At 44.8% G+C, this 21,508-nt stretch overlaps 1 protein-coding gene across 1 annotated transcript in view; it reads right to left on the bottom strand.

Moving 5' to 3' along the window:
* Positions 1–258: 258 nt before the first annotated feature.
* LOC129387487 (uncharacterized) overlaps positions 259–21,508 on the bottom strand; it is a 29,240-nt gene continuing 7,990 nt past the window's right edge. The window contains exons 2-10 of the mRNA XM_055076416.1: positions 21,275–21,427; positions 15,225–15,312; positions 13,829–14,055; positions 10,069–10,110; positions 9,824–9,914; positions 8,202–8,359; positions 5,141–5,244; positions 1,666–1,753; positions 259–431 (exon numbers count right to left, since the gene is read on the bottom strand). Of these exons, the coding sequence (XP_054932391.1) occupies positions 259–431; positions 1,666–1,753; positions 5,141–5,244; positions 8,202–8,359; positions 9,824–9,914; positions 10,069–10,110; positions 13,829–14,055; positions 15,225–15,312; positions 21,275–21,427 (1,124 nt within the window). The remainder of the gene's footprint in view (positions 432–1,665; positions 1,754–5,140; positions 5,245–8,201; positions 8,360–9,823; positions 9,915–10,068; positions 10,111–13,828; positions 14,056–15,224; positions 15,313–21,274; positions 21,428–21,508) is intronic.

The raw sequence follows: 21,508 nt of genomic DNA, 5'->3' as shown, positions 1-21,508 counted from the left end.
TCAAATGCTAGAGCATGCGTCATTTCTCCAAAAGTTTTTGCTAACGAGTTCGTTTATTGCGCATTTCACACATAAAAAATGAAATTTAATGTTCCTATAAGACTGGCGTGCTCACGGACATAATTTTCAGCAGTCGGTTGATTACTCCGATATTTAAGTTATGCAGAATTATATACGCAGGCTTCGTTCGCCACATATATCTGTCGACTTAGCTACCATTGCACAGTGCAGGCCGCACACTCTCTGTGTATCAACATTCTAGTTCAGCTCGGCAGGCTCACCTCGGCAAACCTCTTCGGTGAGTTCGCGTGCAATCTGCCTGAGCAGCACGTCGTCCATGGAGTTCGGAATGACCACGACAGAGTCGCGGGGCCCGTACTTGAAAGCACGCAATATGTCGGTCCTTGGCCCCACTGTAAAGATCTTGAGATCTGCGACAACAGAAGAGATAGTAATAAACGCTGAAATAGGATTATGTCACATGACACAGGATAACTTAAATCCACTTGAAAAACTTTGGCAGAATGGTTTCTGTAGTAACTGACTAGACCACCTTGACATCATCTCTTGCACCATTTGTGTAGCATGTGGGCACAGCTCGTTTATGCCTGTCTGCTTCTCCCATAAAATACCGTAGCTAACTTGCGTCACATAGCTAGACCTCAGAAGATGTGGAGGGTAAAGGCAAAGCTTCCGCACGTCGCAGGTTTAAGAAAACGACGTCTTCGAAAAGATCATCTTGTATTGCCTCATTGGAGCTTGGCAGATGCAGTAGCAGCCCTAGCGCAATGCCAATGTACAGTTCCAATTTCTAGCGTGATAGTCATAGTGATGAAAATGTCGTGCACTTTTTAATATCACCAGTCCTTTTTTGGTGAAACAAAGAGCGCACATAAGTGCTGCGACCCGGAAACAAGCACTGTGCCTGTGAGGGCGCATCGATTTTCTTGAATAACTTAGCGCTAAGTTGACTGATCGGAAATGTTTTCCAAGTTAGCACAGTCTGCACGCACCAGTGGAGCTGATCTTGGGCTCTAAAACATATTAAATTGCACGTGGAGTTCGAAGTGCAAGGTTGATGACTGCACAGATTAAAAAGCACGATTATCGGTAAAAAAAAAGAAAAACCTTTTTGCAAACAAACAACGGTATGAATGAAATTTTGTAGTGGTATTATTAAGTTCTGCTCAGCGTAAAGCTTAATTTGATTGACAGTTCGTCTCTAATCGGCTGTGTTCGGCAATCGTGTTTTTCATATCACAACTAAGAAATAAAGCGAAGTTTAGGGACCGTGACTGTTTTATTTCGGCGGTGGAAGGTCGAACTCCCCAAGGTGAACGTGAGTTCACTTGATCTATTTACCGCACAGAGTGCAATTTTTACTTCCCCGTCTGTCTGGCTAGCTCAATGACAAACTTAACACTGGCACACAAAGATGCTTACGCTATCACAAAAATTTCTAATCATATTAATCAGTGTGCGTTGCGTGGTGCTGCCGCGTGAGAACTCTCCTGAATAAGCAACAGTCCTAAGAATATGCGCCGTTTTATTGGCGACAATGTGTGGTAACAATCACGACGGTGCAGCAGCATTCACTACAGTGTCACTCAGCATGGTAGTGCTTGATATGTGCGAGTGTTTTGAGGTAAGCATTGAAATACTTACCTTCATGCTTTTCTCGAAGGTGCTGGACGACTGTGCGCACGTCCTCGAGATTCGCTCTGAAGGAGCTGAACTTGAAGTAAACCACCACCTGCGAGCAAGAATGAACGTTAACGCCTGCCGTTTAGGCTATTATGCGATGAATGTTTTTTAGGTTTTAGACTCTACGGCAGACTTTCCGATACATTTAGTTTCCATGCCAGTGTAGCTGCGTTGTGAAGCGGCTAGTACTGTAGTTTCACTTTTACAATAGCAGTCGAACTGGATAGCGTGAGTGTTAACGGCCTGTTGCTGCGGCGCCAACTTTCCTCGACACCTAATCCTGTCATTGCTACAGCCCAAAGAAACTTAGGCGTATTACTCTTGCTCCTTCGCTTCCGCATTGAATACCAGAAGCGGTGACATCACTTAAAAGAAGACAGCCGTCACCCTATTTGTGCTTTGTAGCTCTAGCAAATTTCTGAGAAAGTGGCATTAAGTGAACTCTGTTCTTTAACGTCCTTCGGCAGGCATTATAAATATATAGGTAGCTATGATCTTGTACATTGTGCGCACTAAGCACCCCTGCTCCCAGTCACAAGAAGCTGTTACGCTGAACTTGTTCATAAGAGGACATTAAGCACAATCTTGACGCTGCAAATATAATTAGCGAAGGCATTACCCAATGGAAAGAGCGCTTACGAGCATAAAGCTTTGCGAATTCGGCCCAATTCACAAAGCTATCCGTTCATAAGCGGCGTTAGCCACTGGCTAGTCGCCTTCACTAATACTATGTCCAGCATAGTATTGGTTTAAATTTACTCTCACGAACAATTCTAGTGTTAACGTTAAAACGTCGTGAGAAATTGGTGGAAAAATGAGGATAGGACCAACAGAGCACTCTCTATCTGCTCTCTTCAATTTTTCCAGCAATTACTCGCTCTTTTTGAAGCATGAACATCGTAAATAAAGGAACTAGACCACATCAAGATGAGGTTGCAACAATTCTAGCGTGATGATGTTTTGTGAATATGGGACCAGGAAGCGAATTCACAGTTTTTTGTTCGTAAGTGCTGACTATCATCAGCCAGCTGCCATTGCTAATAATATGTCCCACATCATGATTGGCTAGAACTTAGTCTGGTGAACAAATTTAGCGTAATCACAAAAGATCTTGCACTAGAATTGTTCGTAAGAGAACATTCCAGCCAATCTTTCTGCTGGGATCTTATTAGCGAAGGAAACCGGACAGTGACAAAGCACACTTACGAACGAAAATGCTTGCTAATTTGGCGACAGAATGCTACAGATTACTTAACTCATGTTGGAAAAGCCTATGCCTTGCGCAGTCCCATCTTTTCAACCAATTTTGTTACATGAGTCTTGAATTGATTTCCTTGCATTGTTCGAGTTAAGGGTATTAGAATAATTTACTTAATAATCTTTTTGTTCCTGAAGTACACGCTTTCAAAGGATAAATAGCTCTTTAGTCTTACTCCTCTTAGTGACAGCATAGCAAGGCGGCTGAAGAAAGGAAAATGAAAGTTCGAAGTTAATAAACTAGACAGTTATTAACTATTATGGGAAGGTATATGTGCCTCTAAGCATATGTGCAATACCAGACATCAATGCATTACGCCTTGTGGTTGTCTAGTGAGCTTTATAGGGGCGTAACGTATTTGCAGAACACCAGTAGGCTGTTACAAAACAAAAAAAAATCAGGGAGAAGGAAGGGCACATATTGCTGAAAAAATACTCGTGTGCTTTTTCTTTCCTCAGGAGGCAAATAGAGGGAGTAAGGAAAGTGCCACGGCCCGTGCTCAATCGTCGTTTCTTCAAGCTAATATAAAATCCAATAGTGATTTGTTTTCCTCTACGCAAGAAGCGCAGGCCCATTCTTGCAATGTCCATTTCCAAGAAGCAAGAGACGGTTTATGGGTTGGAATTTAAATCGTCATGGATGCATTTTCAAAAGCCGGAGGCCAAAATCACGAAGCTTTTCAATCTCCACCCTTTGTTGATGAGTGTTGCCTATAGAGGACACAACAGAAGTCTTTTTTTCTTGCCGAGTTTCAGTATTCAGTACGAAATTTTTGGTTAAATGTCCTCGGCCAACACTGAATGACCGGAAGCAAGCATCATTTGTTGGTTTAGAGCAGGAACACTGGACGAGGAAGAAGTTTGGCACGCGACTCGCTGTCCTTTGAAAGCAACGTCAGAGGAGACAGGCCGATGTAAGATATCCAGCAGCAGTGGTGTCACACAAGTGATGCAAAGCAAATGAAATGTGCACCTATGATTGAAATATGATGAGAGCTGTCTATGCAAATTAAAAACGGAGCCTTAGTGGCTTGTGATGAAGCTCACTATCACTTTCCCGCCTGGGGTTTTCTCCCTATTGCTGAAAAAAATCCGCAATATATTTTTGTTGTTTTTGTTGATTATGCGTATTGCTGATGTGTTTCGCATATTTAGATAGAAAATAAACATTTTTTTTCTTGGTGTTTATATATGTCGTCCATAAAGGGTTAAGTGCTCTTGGCCTTTGGCGGGCCACCTTCACTAATATTATGTCCCAATTGGCACAAATTTTCTACCAAGAAGAGTTCTAGCGTAAGCACTTTCAGTGAATACGAACACGGGGCCCGTATTGAGAAAAAGTTGCTTACGCTGTAACGGTTTGCCCAGAAACGTTTAGCATATTTTGATGCTGGTCATTACAATTGCAAAGCCGGCCAGCAATTGGCAAAGTGTACTTGAAAAGCTTTGGGAATTTTCCGCCTGATCTTTTTACAGTGAAGCTGCTTAAGAAGGTTCATAGTGTTTGCCGTGTGGCGGTATGGAATGCCAGCCAGAGAAAGGCAAGCCACGCAGCCTGCGTAGAAGCTACCAAGCGACCGCATGACCGGGCCGTTAGAACGTGGAGCCGGCGCAGCACAAAGCAAAACGCAAGTGATGTAGCTGAGAGTAGAGAATTACTAAGGTCGGATATAGTAAAGTGTTTAAAGAGGCCTCTGGCAGAGAAACAATTGCACCCGATATACTGGAAAGTTTGCACAGCCTTTGCAAGGTTTCAGGCAGTGGAAAACCAGACCACTAGAGTTCCGAAATGCGTGTTAGGCTTAGAGCACCTTTATGTAGTTTCGCAGTCTTGAATGTACGCGTTGCTCAGATTTGCATGTTATTCAAATGTTTCTTTCCTTCACCTTGCAATAATACAGAACACAAATAGGTCGTAAAGACACAGCAAGCTCAATTCTCGGGATCTAAACGCGTCTTCGAGATTGTTCATGAACCTAGCTCACAAGGAAGTTTTTGTTCGCGTGTTTCCCTGCTAGAACACAATGGAAATAGTGTTGCTACGACGTTATCTTTAATAATTTTCCACTCGTCCTTGCAACGGCCCGTTTACATGATGTTGATCAGTCGGTGGGCAGCGACTGGTGACGAGAATAAATAAAGCAGAACTAATCGTTGTGTCATAGCGTTCGTGCTTTACCTTGGATGGAGACAGCGGATAGGCTAGCTGTCCTCGGGGTCGAAGCCTGTCCCATGTTTTAAGCACTGCGCGCCATATGTCCACTTCTGTGCACTGCGAGCAGCCTGCGAGCGAATGGTGGAAATGTTATATTTACCACGGGAATAAATGCACACTTCTAGCGTCTGATGGAGAGAAAAGGATACATTTCATTTTACAAACGCCGTCGCTGGTAACACGTCAGGTATCGCTTTAGGGTTAGCGTATTGTGAAAATGTGCTTCATGTGTTGTACAAGCAGACACCTGAGGATCGGGTGGTGGTGTTATTTCTAAAGTGCATGGTCCAGCTTGGATAATGTGTTCCAGCTGCCATTTTCCCCATGGCTCTGGGTCCTCTCTGTGCACGCAGAAGTCGCAAAGTGTGAAGTTTTCCGTTCTTGCATTTACCTAGAGACTGAGCGAGCGGGATAGAATATTTAAGCAAATCTAACTACGGCTCTCTTCAGCAGTGTCTGCTGCCCGAAGTTTACGTTTACGAACAATGTGCGCTGAATGCGACGTTTAAGAACGGCCATAAGGATATTTCTTTTTCAGGTGGACTTCTCCATAGCGCTTTTGTAGTATGCAGTGTGAATAGAATTGCGTGATGAAGATCTGTTGCTGTTAGAACTGTTCAGGCCGCATCTTTTAGTTGCAATTTTAATAGACCATAGTTTTCTTTTTGTCGATGGTTTGCAATGTGCAGTTTGTGTGATACATCAATGGAATAACGACAAAAATACAATACAGAAAGCGCGGCCGGATAAAATTCGTTTATTCAGTAACTACGAAGAACAACATGCTTTCTGAACATACGCACGTTATTTGGCTCCGCAGTCACATCGGACGATTGAAGGGCACACCAATCCGCGAACGGACTCTTTCTTCGCTTCCCCCATACTTTCACTATACTCTCGTCATTCTATAATAAGATGTAATGAAGGACACTGGTAATACCGAAAAAAATGGCTTGGTGCAGCGCGTTCGACACTTGCGCTGTCTGTCATGCATCCTTTTTGAAATATTTATGCAGTACTGGTGCCCAGCGCAGTATCGCTTTTGCGAGTGTCAGCAGTACGAATTTTGGTGGCGGAAATGTTTGCTTTCTGCCTTTCGGAGTCCCATATTATTGAGTTTGGTTAAAGTACCTAAGAGGAGAATGGAATGTTTTGCGATAGCTTAGATAGTCCCATTTCGTCACGTTCAGTGTAACAATACTTAAGCATAAGCTGCATAGGTTACTTAAAGGGCAACTGACTTGTTGCAGAAGTTACATCATAGGTATGGGACACGTTGCATATTCAGCCATCGACCCTCGTTCGCAAACGTGCAGCTCTGTTATCGTTAAACTGTATTAGCGCAGTAACATAACAGGGAAACTTTGGTCAGGCCGCTAACCTCGGCTGACTGCAAACGGAACCTGACAACCACTATAGAGTTACCGACGTTTGACAAACAGTCAAGATGGGGAAGGGCCCTTCAACGGAGTGCACTGTGGGATCCCGAAAGAGCGTAAACAGGCCTGAAGCGACTGGTGATGCGGTGTAAAGAATTTGGGAAGATAAACTGACGCTGTGGGCTGTAATGCTCGGAATGCCTTACTCTAGGTGGTGACGGCAGTGCTGAACGACAGTCGTGCTGTCGTCGAGATATACGAAAAGAAAACACGTGCAGGTGAATCTCGGCTATGTAAGCAAGTGCGACCGGTAGCAGCCTACTCCGAATGAATTATGCGCAGGGCACTTTATAGAGAACATGCACTCATCAGAGGACGCTGCGTCTGTTTCAGCGTTCTCTTCGGAGACACCAACCGCTTCAACAGCAAACACGGCCACTTAAACAAACACGAGAAGGCTGACCAATAGCTTGTTATTTGTGCCATTATTGAGCTGCGTTGGAGTTCAAGTGGTGTTGCAGCGACGTGCCCTATTCGACGCTGCTGTGAACCGTGCACAAGAATGCCCGTGTTGCGTAACGACTGGCCCTAATGGTATAGAGTGAGACCTTTACGTTTAACCACAGTCAGCACTGCCCGTGAACCTAAGTTGATGGCCTCATAGTGTATACAGGGAGAAACGTGCTCGACAATAAAATAGTACAAACTGGCCAGTCTTTGCTGCGTTGTAACAGAGTTTTGGTTCGGACTAAAACGCTGCTATAACGCAACACAAAAGTAGCCAATAAGCGCCGTATAGATAAGCTCGTCATTAGACGCGCGTATCTTCCCGACGTTGCCAAACGAAAGTTGTCGAAATGAAGGCGGCCTTTCGAATTATCATTTTTACAATGTTGTCCATAGAGTTACGTTGGTGCCTTGTGGCGAAGCTTGACAGGTAGCCGCAGGGGCAATCTTCAATATTTTTTTTTGGCAGTAACTGTAGCTGATAGAATCGCGAGATCATTATCTATTGCAATGCTACGAAAGCTGAAAACTTTGCACTTCGGTTTTTTTCCAATTTTGAAATTTTCATTCGTGTCGAATCATTATGAACCGTGATCGAACGACACCAGCGGCGACACGGACCGATCAAACGTACTCTGTTATGGCCGCGCGGACCGTACTTCTTAAGTGATCTGCGAAGCGGACAGAGAGTGCCGACTGCTGATAGCTCCGCGCGCGGTGATTTCGCCGCTTCGCGTCGAAGAGAGACGCGCGGGCCCATGTCCCGAAAGCGATCTGCGATAGGGGCAGGGTGCGGCTTGTGCTGGGAGCTTCGTGAGCGCTGTGTTCTCGCCGCTTCGTTCGCGTTGAAGCCACAGGCAGCACGAAGGTAAAGTCGCTCGCTGCTGCGTGCTCTGTCTTGAAAGCGATCGTCTTACAGGACGGACGGACAGACAGGCTGACGGACTGACGGGCGATTTTGTCATTGGGTACGCATAGAAATGCTTACGCATTTAATATATGAAAGGAAGGTGGGGTTAACCAGGACTGGGTCCGGTTTTCGACCCGGCGCTGGGGACAGAGTGACAGGGGAGGAAAAGAATCAGCGAGAGAAGGTCAAGTAGAGAGAAAGTCAAATGACGGTATACCATTACCTTTACCTGCCATGTTCTCAATGGCACAGGACGGCGAAGCGTGCGTGTCATGGCGTGAGTTGTACGTCAGCTCTAGCTCGGTGGCGTCTTCGCTCAGGGCAGCTGCCGACAAGCTGACCGCCGTGTGACGGCCACCCGTTTTCAGCAGCCTCTCGGCCATGTAGCTGGAACCGAAAATAGACCGCGAGCGCCACTAAAGTTCGGAACGCATCGTCCCGGCAGTAAATGCTGAACTCGCAAAGACTGGGCCCGTATTCACAAGAAAATTCACATGCTAGGCTGCTCTTAATAACCGATAACCGATGCAGGACCACCTTTATGTTGGACATATTATTAGTAGGGCTGTGCGAATAAATATTTTCCTTGAGGCCAGATACAAAATGAAGTGGACATTCGTAACAAGATGAGGCATGCGTCTGATGCAGCAAAAGTCCGGAAACAACTCAGCACATCCTCATGGCTACCAAGATAATATCCACCAAGCAAGACTTGTAGGTAACTTCCAGGTTCTAGAAGCGCTGAGATTCAAAGCGGATAAAAGCATTAACTGGTGGGCAGTAGGGATAAACAAGATACGTTTAGAGCATTGGTGGAAAGAAGGCCGGGAAGAGATTGATAGGGCCGGAGTCGCTACACACATACAACAATGTACAATACAAAGATATAAGTCTTAAGAGATAAAAGATCTAGGAGAGATACGTGAAATAGTAGACTGCAATGCGTGTATATAACACGGGATCAGCTTAAGCAGACTTGATAACTATTTGCGGCCGCCACGTTTCAAAGGCAGTGCCAATATAAACATTAATAATGATCATTTGCTTAACTGTTCTATTACTTTGTGCGCTTCCAAAAATTTAGTCGTGAATGCAGTCACGTTGTTCTTATTTGCACTGCACTTCATAATTTAAAAACTTAACTTACATGCAAGGAAAAAGATTCAAAAGTCTTGTCGAGAATGCCTGAGCAAAGAGCGACCCTGCGCATACCTATGCTATGCTCAGGGTTATGTGCCGAAGTACATAATAAGCTGGAAAAATTATGCGTGCTTCCGTGCTGTGCTTTATATCATTTTCGGTCGTTTAGTGAGTGAGTGAGTGAGTGAGTAGAATATCAGTTTGTAGACAGAATCAGCCTTCCAGGCAGATGCTGGTGTTCATTTCCTCTTACGTCTCGTGCTAAACGTACATAACCAATGATTAAAGGAACTTCGGAAGAGTAAAAGTAACAAGAAGTCTGGGTTGTCGAGTAATCTGAAAGGAAAGCCATTGCAGCCTGCTTAGTTAACAAAGTGGACTGCAAAAATTAAATATGCTTAGTTCCGATCTCAAATCGAAGAGCGTTTCGAATAATCGAATAACGTTTCGAGCATTCGAATGTATTTAGGAATGGAAGATATCAAACTCTTATGCTATAGACCACTGCATTTCGTAATTAAGCTCAGTTATTATCACAGTTGCCTTTTCTATCTGGCGTCAAGGAAATATTACTGCACGTGCCTCGATCACGTCTCTATGTGCACAAAACCTACACTTTCCCTGCGCCAGCATCGACACCGAAGCTTTACAATAGATGAGCCTGCAGATTCACATGCTTAGGCAGCCTTGAAAACAAAAGTGTTCTCTTACCTGGCAATCTTCCTTTGGTAATTCTCGTAGATGGTGTTACCAGGGATAGGATCCAGAAGAATGAGGATATCTGTTTGCGTATCGCAAGTGACTGCAACGCAATGAGCATGTAAAGAAAAAAGAAAAGCTGCGTGGCAAAATATATCATCTTCTTAGAAGAGCTAGGCCTCTCCGAGAACACTCAGCAACGGTAGAGGATAACGATTATGCATATACGTGAAAGAAGCGAAGAAATCATTACGTACCCAGGTTATCGTCGTTGCTTTCAACGCACTCCTTTGATGGTTCTGAATACGAAAGCGGGAAAAAGAAAGGGTACATTTCAAGGCTGACAGATAATCGACAGAAGTTCGCTTGCATACTGCGTGTTTACTTACATTATTAGGTATTGACACGTGCAAGCTAATGTCACAGGCCGGAACTAGGCGACGGGGATCGGATGCAAGTCATGGTAAGTACAAGCACTGCTGATTAAAGAGTTTCAGATTAGCGAACGCAGGGGGAACACGGTTCGTTAACGTGCTACTTGCAGTTTGAAACTCTGTGTTGTAAGTGATTTTGGACGGTGGGTTCGCCGAGTCAGTTGTAGAATTACTCATTCGCCTTCCAAGCTTTTCTTTTGTTCTTCTTTCTTTTTCTCTCTTTCGGGGGGGGGGGGGGGGGGGAGGGTTGATGCCATTCGGAACTTTCAAAGCTGTACAGTGTTACTGAATGTTAGGATTTTAACATCATGACTCCTTTCGCATGGTGAAATCATGAGAAATTTTGGGTTTGCGTATTCATTTCAACAGGGAGGTCTCAACCAAAACAAGAAGCGCAACCTATCAGCTAGCACAAACATTGGCTAACTGAAAGTAAACATTGCAGTAGACTTGTACGGAACAAATTAGGTGCAACTTGTTTCTTGGAATATATTACATTTTTTACTGGGTAGCGCTCGTTGTTGTTGAATTACTTTTTTTCCGTAACGCATTAGACGTAGCCAGTTACTTATTGACGAGACAAACTGCGACAAGCGACGCCGCTTTGAGGAATTGAATTTGGCTGAAACTGGATGATGATGATGAAAAACGTTTATTTACTTTATTTTGCAGTGATTTTTGCGGCTTCACATGGGGTCTTCCATCATCTCTCCATGGTCGGTTCCCCTAGTCCAGGGCTCCGCTGAGGGTAGCTGCCCTGCGTGCACGCCTTACTAGTCCTTGTTGGACTTTCAGGATGTCGCTGGATAGCATCCTCTCCCACTGTTCCGCACTCAGGTTTTTATTATGGCTAGCCCATCTGTTTTCTGGCAAGCCCATGTGGTATGGTATAGGGTTGGTTTGTCTCCACACCATGGGCACATGCTCTCGTACTGCGTGGGGTAGATTTTGCTTAGCATGTTTAGGCACGTGTTTAGGCAGGTTTAGGCAGGTGTTTCTGAAACTGGAGTAACACGATCATGGTCGTGCCCCACCGCAGCCTCGGGAATGCGCGCGTTCAGACAGGCAAACAGAGGCACAAACTGTTTGTTTCCTTGTCGCAACACTCCATCAGATGTTGGCTAGCAAGTTGAACCGGCGTTGCATGGCTCCATAGCACAGCAACAGAGATAGCACGAATTTTGTCAGCTTTTCATTAGCCCTACTGGGAGCGCCTTCTTCGAGCCCTAGAAACAATGAAGCGCTTCGTGGAGGACCCAGGCGTGAGCATCGTGGCAATGAGTAATCACCATCTTCTGTGCAAGGTGCTTGTACGTTGCTGCACCTCCTTTCTCACCAATGCGCACATCAGGCGATTTTTTAGTGTTGCTGCTCGAGTCTTCATAGAAAAAAACGAGGGAAGATATATCAAACAAGAACTTTGAAAAGCAAGTGTTAGTGGAGATCAACACCATGTGATGGGCTGCAGAGGACGCACTGAAAGAGCGAGGACAGCTCGTACTATTTACCGTATTTGTGCAATGTTAATAAATACTAGCAGGAAAGTAACGTAAAAGTAAGCGATTACATTATAGTAATTGCTAGAATATGTTGTGGGACAGTAATTGGTCACCGTAATCAATTACGCTTTCGAAAGAAGGTAACCGTAATTAATTGGTCTCTTTTTTCAACGTGTGCAAGTCTGCGCTACAGAAACGTTTTTGCCCCTAAGTTAACCGTCTCGATCACCATTTTTTAGAGAAATCAGTCATTCCTTGAAGCTTGCATAAGTATTCAGTCAGACGTAGATCAGTTGCGATCAGATTTTTTATGATTACGCAGGTTGTGATTATAGACTACATTGTGCACGAGGATATTCTGGTCGATTCTGAATGCCATTGAAATTTCGGCGTAAGTGCGAAGAGTGTTGGTACTAGAGGTCATGCGTGAATCTGCAATGTTTTGTTGGCTGTTTTCACGCGCATGTACTTCGTCCTTTCCGGAAGTAAATACTTGTCGATATTCAAGTGGCTCTTCTATATTCTTTTCTCTGCCTACGCGTGTGATCGCTTAATTCCGCTGCCGAAACCGATACTTTGAAAGTTGCGTACAAGCTAATTAAAATACGGGGTGTATGTTTTTTACCATACAGAATTTCTAAAGATCGCTTGTGGCAGATAGCGTAATTGTAGATTACTCCAAGCGGTGGACACTACCCACACGACAAATCGAAATGCATAGTCAACTAATTAAAAAAAGAACTAATCAACGTTTTCATTAATAATCCGTTAAGATGCATGTTACGATTTAGGAATTGCAGCAGGTGAGCTTGCGATGCATATTCACTCGGAACAACTTTTAAGGATCGCTCGGGTTTCTAGATGCATACGCTGTGAAAGTTGCAGCAAAAAAGGCACCATTGTATCACTTAATGATTTGCCGAGCGCCGTTTTATGCATTGAAGCACTAAAGCAACTGGAACATCCATGTATTTCGTGGCACACTTGGAAATGAATAGAGAGTTTTTGTGTGTCCGGTATTCCGCTAAACGCAGGCGGATCGGGCTGAATGCGAATAAGCTCCGCGCCCCCATGTGGCTACCCCGTGCGGGCCACTCCCGTATGCGCCCTCGCTCACCAGGTATTCCGCCCGATCCGCCTGCGTTTACCGGAATACCGGACACGCTAAAGCTTTCTATCTCGTAACTGGTGTAATCCTGAAAATTCGTTCCATATGGCTACTACGCCTTTGCCAGCACACCATGGTAATCGTTCATAAATTGCACTATATTGCATCGAGAAAATAATTAGGCAGGTAATTCACTATAAGCGAACGTTGGTTAATTAGAGAATTACGCATTTCGATTTATTGCAGAAAGTACCCGCCTCTTGACTATTCCTGCTCAATGACTAAAATTACTCTGTATTCCACAGTCCGTGTGGTCTGGAAAAAAATAAAACACTCGGTATTGCGCGCAGCTGAAACTTTCTATGTTACTGTCATCGATTTCCGCCGCAGTCTTGCTGATGCGAATGCCAAGAGGCGCGTATTATCTAATGCGACTATGCGAGGACGAGCAAGCACGTCTTTAATTAGCATGCCTAGACCCGCCGTGGTGGTGTAGTGGCTTTGGCATTCTGCTGCTAAATCTGAGGGCGCGGGATCAAATCCCATCCACGGGGGCCGTATTTCTATGTGGGCGAAATGCAAAAACAACCGTGTACCGCGCATTGGGCGTGGGTTAAATAACTCCAGGTAGATAAAATTATTCCACCGTCCGCCACTAAAGCGTGCCTCCTAATCATATCATTGCGGTGGCATGTAAAGCCCCAGAATATTTACAAAAATTTATTTAGCGGCCAAAAGTTTATTTAAGGAAAGAAAACGAAAAATAAAAGGTTCAACATTTGAAGTTGCCAATCAGAATTTCGGCGACATAGCACCCCTACTATTTGCTGAAAATATCCGTAATGTCGCGCGTCTTTTGAGCACCGCCAGTGTCACAGGTGATTCCTGCATTGCTTGGCTTTCTCGAATTCGTTCTCTGCTTCACGTCAGTCATATTTTCTTCGAAAAAAAAAAAGAATCTGAAGCGGAAACTCACTGAGCAGATGGTCAAGCCTAGAGTGAAAGCTCTTGAGGGTGGGCAGCAGGGAGTTCTTCAGTGCGCTGCGCTTCAGCTCAGCGTCGTTGACCAGTTGAGCGTACATTCTCGCCACCAGCACCACTTGTTCTTCTAGCCTGGGTGCCGACAATAGCCGCGCCACGGCCTGCTTACGCTTGCAAAAAGAAAGGCCCTCGGGGAACTCGGGAAGGAGTTCCCGGATGCCCCTGAGGTAGGGTAAAAAAAAAGTATTACTAGTAGATATGGTATCGCTAGTCTTACAAATTCATCGATGGCGAGGGCTAAAAGGAGCCATTTGTTCGACACTGAATGCATGCCTTCAAATGCACTGCGCTTCTGCCCCCTGCCAGCTTTATAGGAGACAGTATATTATATGATGTGTCTCTATTTATTTATTTATTTATTTATTTATTTATTTATTTATTTATTTATTTATTTATTCATTTTACATACTTTCGAAGCCTGAAGGCGTTACAGAACGTGGTGTTAAAGAAATATAAACAAATTTCAGTAAGCATATTACGGAAAGATGTAGATAGTACCAAAAGGGATTGCATACCGCCACCTTGAAGTTGTCTATGTCGGTAAAAAAAATTATGGGGTTTTACGTGCCAAAACCACTTTCTGATTATGAGGCAAGCCATAGTGAGGGTCTCCGGAAATTTCAACCACCTGGGGTTCTTTAAAGTGCACCTAAATCTAAGTATAGAAGTGTTTTCGCATTTCGCCCCCATCGAAATGCGGCCACCGAGGCCGGGATAGTCTATGTCGGTGATGAGTGTGACTATATATGATATGATATGCTTTAAGTCATTAACAGCTTTATCGCGCGGACACAATATTTTTTCTATGACTGTTTACAACTAAAGCTAATCGTAAGTGTCAACATATATGGTCAGGCTCATCGTCGGCACCATTCTAGCGCGCAAATAGGGTTCGCCTGTCATTTTTTACGGTAGCCTATTAGTAAAGGTTGCAATTCCTGTTGCATAAATGAAAAGCTATTATTTCTGCTTTGGCACACTCTGAACTGACGAACACAGTTTGGTGTCAAAGTATATAGTATATATAATTACATAGTAATCAGAGAGAAACAGAGGAAGGGGAAGACGTTTGGTAAAGGAAGAAAATTAAATTAAATTATGGGGTTTCACCACCTGAGGTTCTTGCACCTAAATGTAAGTGCACGGATGTTTTTTGCATTTCGACCCCATCGAAATGCGGCCGCCGGGGTCGGGATTTAATACATCCCGTGACCGCGCGTTTAGTAACGTAACACCAAAGCCACTAAGCAACCATGGCGGGTGGTAAAGGGTGGTCATCCGTCGGTGACCGTTCACTTCGAAATTATGATTGACTAGGTCTTGCACGTTACCTGAAGCTGTAGTAGCCGTCAATAATCTGGCTTAGTCGGCGCGGTCGATCTTTGTTCATTCTCTTCATCGTCATGGCCAGGATAAAACCTACAGAAAGGAAGCAATAATGATGTTGATTATGTTACCACCAACTGGCTCGCTTATTCCGTATACGAGGACGTTCCTCCTATTCTCCGAGTGCCACGCTTGTATTTTCCCATTACCAGACTGGTGTGCCTAAGCTCAGCCGGTAGCCCTCCAAACAGAAAGTCCATGTGTTACTATCGTAGTCCTAGATGCCCGCGGGATCGGTGACGTGCGCGTACAAATTTGCACTTGCTCAGATGCGTTTTACAGAGACCTCCGGCAATTCGGAGACGCTTGGCGAGCATGAGCGCCATTGAACTTCTCTCAGCTATGCAGCGATTGGTATTATGGACCCAAGACAAACTAAAATCTTTTGAAGTGAACCCCATTTTTCCTGTTCTGAGAGAGATCCCTTACAAGAATGAGCTTTACTATTGACACGTGGCTATGGCACGGTCTCTCTTGAAAGTTTTCTATAAGCGACGCAGCAAGAACAATGGCGCTTGCTTGCTGAAAAAAAAAGAAACTAGCGAAACTTGAAAACATCGTATATCTGTTCAACCAAAGGGAAAATGAAAATGAATGAGTTATATTTTACACAGCGTTCTGCCAAGTTCTGATATGTCTACGCCACTTTCTCTTCGTAGCGGAATTAAAATTTGCTTAAACATAACCAGAAGTGGCAGTTTCGAGTGTGTACCATCTTGGACTGAGGACACGGTATTTTCTGCCTGCGCATTGTGGGCGCCGGGTTTGGTGCGACCATGCTATTCATGCTGGATATACAACTGCGCACGTGAACAGGTGGACGAAACCAGGCTACGCGAGTCAGGCTGCACCGACAAATCCGAACCTGAAGAAACTCGTTTAAGGGGGCAACCGCCAGAGGCCATTATGATGACGCAACAGTGGTCAACGTAGTGACGACTGCTACGATGGTGCCAGTTGCATCTAGTTTGATGCACCTGAGAGAATAATTTTGAAATAAATGTTTGCTGCCAGACAGATTTCGCAACTGCCAAATATCGAGACCTGCTTGTGCACAATAAAATTAATAAGGCACCATAGACCAATATTCTGTAGATGATGAGCCGTGCGTCTTGTGCGCGATGGTACCTCCCTTTAGTTTCATAAGAGGGGTCGGATATAATGCAAAATCATAGAAAGTTTGGCGAGTTGATACGGTAACATATTCTTGGATTGTAGCGCGAAGTGACACAAGCAGAGACTAGAAGCAGACAGGACGAGCGCTACAAGTATCTGTCTGTGTCACTTCGCGCTACGATATAAGAATAAGGATCGGATATCTGGCCTTCGACAAGGGACCCTTACTGATAAGAATATACTATTTTAGACGCATGTCACACCACGTGAAGGCCTTACTGGCATATGTTACTTCTTCAAAAGGCCTCTGTAGTGGCCGTGAGTCAGGGGTATGCGTCCACAGGGCATGCACCCTCTAGCATCGGTTGCTTACTGTTAAGCAAGGGCTCCTTTCTCGAGTCTTCTGCAAGGATAAGCTCAGTTTAACACCTTACAAGGCTTTGTTGATCAAAGGAAAGTTTAAAAAATAGCGAAATGGCAAAATTCTAATTCAGGTAACTGCCTTCACCACTACAGGGAATATATACGGATGGCCGACAGCCGATGCGAGAAGAGTGGCATCCTCCACCCTGGTCATATATGCACAGCTTTGACAGCACACAAGCCGCCGCTGCGAGAGAAACCTTGGACTCCAGAGTAACGAATGCATGTATGCATTATTAACTTACCGCAGGTTGTGTGATCGTTTACATCGACGCCTCACTCGGCAAAGACCCGCCCATCAGGCTACTTACTATAGCACAGCTCATGATATAGAGGGCGCCAAGATTTACGTAACGACCGACAACGACACGCCAACACGAGAAGTTTGTGAACATTGGAGGCGTTCCAAAAGCGATACCATTTGCAATAGCAAACAGAAGTGGAGCTGTCGTACTCACAGAAGATTAGACTGAAGCGATAGCAAAATTAAAGCATGCCATTCCAGGCTGCGTAGTACCTAGGAGATTAGCCAGCTCAAGAGATGAAGCCACTGCAAGTCTATCATATAGCGTGCGATACCGTTGGTATACCTGGAAACAATGCCTCCGAACTACTCTCCAAACAGCAAACAAATGAAACAGACCCTAACACATTCTCTCGTAGCGAACCTGGATTACGCCTCTTTTGCCTGTGTCGTACTAACACCTCACGTCCCGGAAAAGTGTCAGGCCAACAGCCGTCCCGGTGAATCCAAGAAATCCACCATTAGCTGCCCGCTCTGCCATCAAGATTACCGCAGTCTGGCCCAGCTACTACAAGTGTCAAATGTCGACATGACGCCCAAGCTAAATTCAGCATGCAATACGACTACGACCTTCCCACATGACTGAACGCCACCTCATGTCACATGCTCCTCTCTTACATCTGGGAGCCTCCTCAAAATGAAGCTATACGCGGATGACTGCGCAATCTATGCTGAAATGAAAAGCCCTCTAGAGACATACCAAAAAGACTTTTCTTAGTGCAAATCCTGGTAAATGCTCGTTAGAAAAGAACAACAGTTTTCATGTACATTAACAGGAAGAAACATATCAGTTGAGGTTTTTATACAGTAGCCATAATGTTGAGCTTAATGAGGCGACACATTAAAGGTATTTATGCCTTTGGACAGCAAAAGCAAGGCGCAATCAATTACTCTCCGAAGGGCACAATATTTTCCATTCCTTTTGTACGGCTTTAGAGAACAAATCCGTTATCTTGAGAATGTTCCCTTACGCATGTATAATATGAGGCCCCTACATTAAACAAACATGGATAAACTGGAAGGAGTACAAAAAAAAAATGTCTAACTGGTTTATTTACAACGGCTTCGGACGCACATCAATAACTCAGCTACTTGACAGGTTTAAACTGCCACTGTTAACTAAAAAAATCGCATGCTCCTATAAAATTTCTCTGTAAAATATTCAAAGGGAACTACAAAACAGACATAGCGAAAATAATCACATTTTCATCCCATTACACCCCAAAACAAATGTACTACCTCGCAATAACTCTTCTCCGTCCAGCAAAGAATTGTTTTTAATACTATTTTCTCTCCCTAACTGTCAACTACTAGAACGTACTAGCAAGCCGCCAGGCATTACAAAGAACTACTACACAATTGTTGGATACCCGCCGCGGTGGTTTAGCGGCTTTGTAGTTGCGCTGCTTACACACTAGGTCGCAGGACCAAATTCCGGTCGCGGTGGCCGCATTTCGATGGGGACAAAATGCAAGAACGCCCGTGTCCCGTGCTTTGGGGGCACATTAAAGATCCCTTAGTGGTCAAAATTAATCCGGAGTTCCCCACTACGGCATGCCTCACATTCAAATAGTTGTTATGGCACGTAAAATACCAGAATTCAATTCAACACAGTTTTCGGCTCATTCGGGATATCGAGATCATATATAGCATGTCATGTTACTCGTTGTGTTTTAGGCTTCTCAAGGTATGATTAATAAAATTCGGGCCCCTCGGTTAACGCCCTTTCTTCTGGTCGTTGCGTGTAGTATATTTGTGTCTCCTGCAATCTGTTATGGTGGCTTTCTGCGTTTACCATTTATAATAGAGTTACCTATCTGTATTCCCGCCCTGCTAAAATTTCTCGTGGGAATTACAGTACACATTAAAACGAAAACAGAAGCACTAACTTCGTCTTTCCAGGATCCGTACTCGGCTTGCACCCGTATGTTCCTGCACCCGCTTTCCTCGCCTTTACAACACGGGAAGGAAGGAGACAATAAAACATGTATTGAGCGTCCCGCCTACGACGGGCTTTCAGTGGGGAAGGCTCTTTTTGTGTCGTCCCGCATAGCCACGGATGACACAAAGAGAGCCTTCCCCACTGAAAGCCTGTCGTCGTTATGACGTCTGCGTTCTGGGCACTACAGCAGTGAAAAGGTCGCCGCCTATTAGTGCTAGCCCAGAGCTTTTCTGTAGTTAGCAGGCGTCGGTACATGCACCTCGCTTACCTCTGCCGTAAATAGGCGTTTCTCATCTTCAACTTGCTCTAGTCCTTACATCGACTCGATCAGTATTTTATCTTGCATCCGACCCTGTCCTACCGGCCACTCGGCTGTGCATCCACATGGAAAGCTAGAATCGCGTCACATCTGTTGGAGCGTGCCATGATTTTCCTATATAAACCAAGATTATTACAGAGTAGATGTCAGCGAAAAGAGATCCCCTCGAGGAATAAAGGTCAGCTTCACCTTGACAATTTGCAGCAAAAGAAATCGGTCTGCTTCTAGGAGGCCAAAGTGCACTTATTGAATTCCAAATATCAAATAGTGTACTTTAGAAAATTACTGCTCATGAAGTGTGGCGAGACGACTTCTTGACACAACTCTACCAGAACTGTTTACATTATGCAGAAAAAAGTCGAGTTACAAGTCTCCTTGAAAAGCAAAAGAAATATCTGAACGCATGTCGCTCCGTTCCGTGAACTACCCGGCTCCACATTCCTTGCGAGGAAGCTTTCAGTTTGCAATAATGATTGGGAAATCAACGTAAACACAATATGCAGCAAATATTTACATAAAATGTTGATTTTACGCAGTGCCTTTCTAGAGGGCGTTGCGACGGTGGTCCAAAGACGTGAGACTTCACGCCAACATCAGAGAAAGGAGAGCACTTCGGCCTTACACTAAGGGCATATTAAAAAACACGTGTATTATTAACAAGAAAGACTATATACAGTCAAACAAACAGGATCATGATTAGAGAAATTAAGGTTAAGAAGAGATGGCTAACAATTCAACCGCCCGGTCTTTAATACCCTTGTCCCAAGTAAGCCTGGTAATCACCGTTATGGCTGGAAGGGGAGGAGACAGCAAGGCCATATGGGGCGATAGTCCAATCGCCGACAGTGTGCTCGTTGTGTGCATGTTGTGTAGTGTTGTGTGCCTACGTGGGAAACGAACGTTCCTTCTCCCTGAGGCAGGCACGCAGGTGTAGTGACGTGGTGCATAAGAAGAGGCAGCCACATGTCAATCGATACAGTGGAAAGGTTGCTTTGTCTCTAAATGCCATCGGAAATGCAACATTGAGCTGGACGAGGCACTTCGGAAGGCGGAAATAGGCACACGTGGATACCATCCATAACTGGCTCGTGACCTCCCAATGCATGCATATCGATATAAAGGTTATAATGTGACCGTAGAATGTAATAATTCATAATTTCAACAACTTGAACCTTTATACCACAGTGTGCTATGCCATCTGTCAGCCCCTTTCTTTATTTTGGATTTCCATGCATATCGATAGACGGGCAAGGTATCGGGGATTCGCAATATCTGATAACTTCAGCCACAGCAGTCAGAAAAGCACTTGTACTGCGAGGAAATATGCTCAGCAAGGGGTTGAAAATATACGCCTCGTGACGTATGAGCAAGTGGTTCCGCGTGGTAAAATAAAAGTCCGGAGTTTTTCACGTCACAACTACAATCTGATTATAAATAAGCTCGCCTTACTGAGGGACTCCGGATTAACTTTGACCACCTGGCGTTCTTTAACGGGCACCTATAAAGACCAGCGTCCTTGCATTTCGCCCCGATCGAAATGCGGCCTTCGCGACCGGGGATCGAACCTGCAGCTTCGAGTTCAGCAACGCAACGCCACATCCACTGCGTTTCCGTGGCCCAGTCGTTCCGCGCGGTGTACGCACGATCACAACAAGGGAACGAGCGTTTTCGAAGACTATAGGTTGAGCTTTTCATATCTATGTAGTCTGGTCGTCCTTCATTTGCGTCACTTTAGAAAACACTGACCACGAGTGGTTGTGATGTTCCCAAACTCATAATTTCAACAATATCACGCGAACACAACTTGAAGATTGAGATTGGCTGAAACAATGAATAAGCTTTCACAGCAAAATAGGCAGTAGCGAACAAATAATTCGTGTAGTCGGCTCACCATCCAGGGTTCCGAGTATTTCTGCATCGGTGAGCCTCGCTGTCCTATCAGCAACCCGGAACTCCCGGGGACACGTGGGCGTTGTCCACAGACCACCGCCCCCAATGGTGGGTATCTTGCTATTTGACCACGAAGACACCGTTCCCAGGTGCACTGACATCATAGATGTAGCGCAAAAGACAAAACAGACACAGCGGCAAATGAGCAGGTGACGAGGGACTGTTCCTCATTGAG

Source organism: Dermacentor andersoni, chromosome 2 (genome assembly GCF_023375885.2).
Source record: "Dermacentor andersoni chromosome 2, qqDerAnde1_hic_scaffold, whole genome shotgun sequence".
Classification (NCBI taxonomy): domain Eukaryota; kingdom Metazoa; phylum Arthropoda; class Arachnida; order Ixodida; family Ixodidae; genus Dermacentor; species Dermacentor andersoni.
Note: the sequence above shows the minus strand (reverse complement) of the source record. Positions and strands in the feature narration are given on the sequence as shown.